At 37.1% G+C, this 5,240-nt stretch overlaps 1 protein-coding gene across 1 annotated transcript in view; it reads right to left on the minus strand.

Moving 5' to 3' along the window:
• Positions 1-3,996, minus strand: part of LOC102893607 (dynactin-associated protein) — an 11,660-nt gene extending 7,664 nt beyond the window's left edge. Inside the window, exons 1-2 of the mRNA XM_006920085.1 lie at positions 3,983-3,996; positions 2,007-2,070 (exon numbers count right to left, since the gene is read on the minus strand). Coding sequence (XP_006920147.1) covers positions 2,007-2,070; positions 3,983-3,996 — 78 coding nt within the window. The remainder of the gene's footprint in view (positions 1-2,006; positions 2,071-3,982) is intronic.
• Positions 3,997-5,240: the final 1,244 nt, after the last annotated feature.

Below are 5,240 nucleotides of genomic sequence, written 5' to 3' on the forward strand. Positions count from 1 at the left end.
TTATTACTGCTGCTATGACTACTAGTTGTCTTTGATCATGTTAATTTAATAACCCATTACTAAATAGCTATAAAAATTTCTATTCCATCAACCAATGAGTTTTGTAAAACTGTCAGACTAAAATTGTATGTAGTCATTGGACCATTAGCAACTATCATTAACAATACAAAAAATGATTGTTATTAAATATAGATAAGAGAATACTCTTGCCAGTAAAGAGTTTGTGAAGTTAGATTTTTCTATGTGTTATTTAAAAGAAATGAAGAAAAAGCCCTATGTTGTATTGAATTAGATTAAATGAAGTCCATTTCATTTGAGCAAAGTCGGACTTACCTTTAATAACAGCCTTGCTTACTTTCCTAAGTGCTGATTCCGTTGCTTTAGTTATTACCCAGTTTGCCTGCGGCTGATAATATTTTAATACACTTTGTAAACAAAGTAAAATTCACTTACCAGGCCTGTTTCCTGGAATATTTTAGTCATTTTAGAATCCCAACCCTTTTAAAGAATGAAGATGATAGGTAGCATCTACACTAAAGTGGAGAACCTGTGTGATCTAGGCTCAGCTTCTGGGTAATATTTCAGCCCAAGTAATAATATTTACTGTCTTGGGTTGCTCTGGCTCTTATCACAAGTAGAGTCTTTATACTAAATTTGAGTCATTGGAGAGCTGTGAATAATGCTGTGAATAATGTTTAATCCAATGTTCAGTCTTAGCTAATAATGGCCATAGGCAACGGAAGTGTATTTGCTGTAGCTACCAAAATAGTTCTATAAGTTTTCCCCTAACTTCATAAAGATTAACTTAAGATATCATATACCCCAACAGGAAAACAAAACACCAACATATATTTTCTTTTTGTTTATAATCTTCAAATAATTCTTAAATTTCACTTAAATTTGGTCATAAGAGAAAAATATTTCTATAACTGTGCCCTAAATTGTCCATAATAAAGTAAAATATTCAGTCAGCTCTCCAGATACATGCTGTAAAAGCAACTTTAGATAGTATGTGTGGACATCTTCAAGTTCGCTGTTATCTAGAGAAGCTATAAAGATGACGAATACTTGGCTAAAGGGATGTTTTTCTTGCCATCTTCATGTTTTGGCATCCCGAAGATCCGTTTTAGAGTCTTGAACTCAGAAGTGACAAAAAAGAACATCCTGAGAAGACTCCTTTGTTCAATCCCTCAAAAAGAGAAACCTCTTCTCTTTTGGTGAACCAAGAATAGTCTATGGGGTCTTTTTATTCAATATTCACTGAGCAACAGAATTTTCTTCTTTGACTTATCTTACAGGTGATTAATACAGGCTGATTGCCATAGCTCCAAATTGCAAAAGCAAAATATTTCATTTATTCTTCAGGAGATAAATTTTAACTTACTATTTTAATTTTTAGAACATGTCCACCCTTTGTTCTGATATCAAAGATTATTTTTTGAGACATAACCAGATACATAGAGTACTTATAACTATATAGTTAAGGCTTGATTCTTGGTGAAAAACATTTTAAAATAGACAAAAAGATCATATTTTTATACAGAGTAGTGATTTTCAGAAGATTTCTTTCTTTGGCCTAAAGACAATATCCAGGGTTAATGTCAGGATTTCTAGCACATCTAGAAATCTGAGTTCTGACAGGTTTAGAAATTACATATAAAATCTAAGAAAAAATTGTAAAAATATAACTTCAAAACTAAACCAAAGTTGGTGAATGAAGACAGTAAATGTAAAAAGTTAAATGGATTTATCTGTATATCATGTGGTCATAGAACTATTTCTAATGCTTTATATCAGTAGTATATAAAATAATGTCTAAAGTATAATATAGTAGACTGTAGCATGAAAAGTTGAAGTAAAAAAAATACATGACTACTTTTCCTTTTAGAGAAGAATGCAAAATTATGACATTGACTACATAATAGTAAAGAAATTAAGTTGCTTTTAAATGCTGAAAATAAGACTGTCATATAGGCAAAATATTAAAGCAGAGCAACAATACTCACTGGCTGGTTTTCAGAGTGTTCAACATTCACTATGTATTTTCCATGCTTTCTGTCCATTTTTGAGCTTCAATATCACAAGCTTAACTCTAAGAATAGTTTTCAGTTCATGCCATTTCTCTTTATATCTGCAACCCCGAAAAATATTTAAAATGACTTGTGGAAAAGCAACTCTGTGCATCAGTGCAAGTGTGGATTAAATGAAATAATAAATAATTACTCACTAAACTGGGATCCACCTTAGAAGGAAGTGAGGTTTTAATTATAGAAAGACACGAGAAAACCCCTACTGCCTTCGAGTGGCACTGTGACTACTCCCCTTGAAAACGCTCCTGACGAAAAGGAACTCTGGAAATCTTACATAATTCTCCCTTTTCATTCCTTCGGCAAGGCTAAGGCGGTGCCACCTGGAATCAGATCTGCCCACAAGGACAGAGACTACTGGAAATCAGGCTCCAAATAGCAACAAGGACCTGACAACTCCCAGGGTGGAGACAGGGCTCATCATCCATGCTGACCCTGCACCTTCTGTCCAAGTGTCAGACAAATGGTCAGATGAGAGCATCTTAGAGGGCCACAGAGCAGGGATCAGCAATCAGCCATGCAGACCCTATCTCTCTCTTCGAGGCGAGCAGGGCCCTAAATCTGGGAGCTGAGGTTCACTGAAGAGACTACAATCTGAAGGGATGGGCGCAAAAAGAGTATCTTTTTGCGCCCATCCCTTCAGATGGCAGCAAATAGACTGGTTACCAGAATGGAAACTCAGAATGGAAATTTAAGAAAACCACAGGTCTATAAGGGCAAGGCAAAGAGAGAAATCGGGGGTCGTAAGGTCTAGAACCACAACTGAGTTATCAGAAATAAGGCCCTATGGAGGACTGGGGTCAATCTTAAGCCTGGAATCAGAATAAGATACAAGTACTCAGGAGTGGGACAATGTCGGCCTGCTCGGGGGTACAGTGGACAGTGCAGGACCCAGGAGCCCCAGAGACCAAAGGTTGGGCTTTTCTTATTTCATCAAGTTCACTTGGGGTGGAGGGTGGGGTATAAAAGATGAGAGATATATGGGGCTGAAGCTGCTCATAGAACTTCTATTTGAGTCAAGTTTAAATCTGGGACAATGATGGCACCTGAGGCAGGACGAAAGGAGGTTACAGTGAATTCATCTTTGAGGAGCAAGTGGGGAGAGGACAGCGAGGCTGGGTAATGAGGTGAAACTGAGCATAAACCCATTGGGGGTGATATCTGAAATATCAGGAAAGCCAAGTGCTCTTTGAGCAGTGAAGCTGGTCATAGTTTGCAAGAGGCAAGTTCTGATCCAGATCTTAAGTTCCTCACGCACCCAGATGCATAGAGAGAAGGAAGGAGAGATAGTAGAAGGCAGCAGTTGAAACAAACGGAGAAGCAGAAAGAGGCAAGGCATTAGGGGGAAATGATAAAGAGTGATCTGGATGTAGTGAGAGGCTATTGAAAAATAGAGATATTAAATGAGATAGACAAAGGGGAAAAGTAAATATCAGGATGTCAACTTTAAAATGAGAATTGAGTGAACAAAACAGTAGTATTTTGTGTAAGAAAATAAATGAAAATTACATTTGGAATAATTAATCTCATAGCCATTAGTGTCAGTAAAAAAGGAAAGATTATGACTATCCCTAAACTCTTTCCAGTTATAATACTGTAATTCATATTGTTGGCTGCCTTATATGTCCCCTAGTCTATACTGGATGCTGAAATACGAATAATGATCCTATCATCTTCCTTGAAAAAAACCACACATAACAGATCTCTCAAATTTCATGTGTGTGCTTCTTCAGTTTATTCTTCACGAGGTGGCCAGAATGCTCCTTGCAAAATGTCCATCTGCTTATATCACTGTCCTGCTCAAAACTCCTGAATGGCTCCCCATTTCTCTTAGGGTAAAACCCCAAATCCTTTCCATGTCCATCGAGTCTCCAAACTTTCTGGCCATTCCTCACCTCTGAATCTTCATTCTGCATGATTTCACACATTGCATGCCATGCCCCAGCCGCACTGCTTAAAAAATATTTGCAGTAATATTTCAATTACATAAAAAGTATAGAGAATAATCTGGTCAATAGCCAAATTCCCATTCTTACGCACCATAAGAAATTCAGGGTTGCTTTTTTACCCATAACACTTCTAAAGCCAAAAGTGTAGGTGTTTTCCGTACCAACCAGTTCTCCAGCTTTTCATATGCCAGCTGGGCATCCTACAATTTGATTCAATTCTGACACTATCTACCCAGAATTAGCATCAGATCCTACAACTAAAGGGCTCAGTCCCACAAAACTGCTCAACTTCAGACACCAATCTCAAGTACTAAACCACCTGTACTTTTGACCAACTAACTATAAATCACACGTTGCCCTTCTCAGATTTGATAATTAGCAAGAATGGTTCACACCGCTCGGCAATACACTTAACTTACATGTACCAGTTTATTATAAAGGCTATCTAAAACATACAGATGAACAGCCAGATGGAGAGGAATGTAGGGCGGGGTCTGCAAGTGTCACAAGTGCAGGAGCATTTGTCTCCATGGAGCTGGGATATGCCACTGTCTCAGCACATAGGACATGTTTACCAACTCAGAAGCTATTAAAACCCCATTGTTTAGAGTGTTTTACAGAGGTTTTATCACATAGGCATGTAGGTTATTAACTCAATTTCCAGCCCCCTTCACCTCCCCAGAGTTTGGGGAGTGGGGCTGAAAGTTCCAGCCTTCTAATCAAGGTTTAGTCTTTCTGATGACCAGCATCCATCCTGAAGTTATGTAGGGATCCGCCAAGAGTCTCCTTATTAAAGCAAAAGACACACCTTTCACCTCTATTACTCAGGAGACTACTAAGGATTTAGGAGCTCTGTCTCAGAAACTGGAAACTAAAACCAAATAGTTACGATATTGCATAGATTAAAAAAAAAAATTTTTACATATAATTATGGCCACCTCAATCCTTATTCCTGATCATATTCTCCCTTCTTACCAGAGGTAACCACTCTCCTCAATTTGATGTTGATATTTCCCATGTATTTTTTAATACATTCCAAAAAATAGACAATATTGCTTGCATGTTTTAAAATTTATGTAAAATCTATTATACTCTATTTTTTCCAAAATATGTTTCAGAAAATTCAACTACACTGACAGCTGTAACTCTATTTTATTCATTTTCACTGTTTATAGCATTTAATTGATGGACTATGTCATAATTA

The sequence above is a fragment of the Pteropus alecto genome, unplaced genomic scaffold (assembly GCF_000325575.1).
Source record: "Pteropus alecto unplaced genomic scaffold, ASM32557v1 scaffold146, whole genome shotgun sequence".
Taxonomy (NCBI): Eukaryota; Metazoa; Chordata; class Mammalia; order Chiroptera; family Pteropodidae; genus Pteropus; species Pteropus alecto.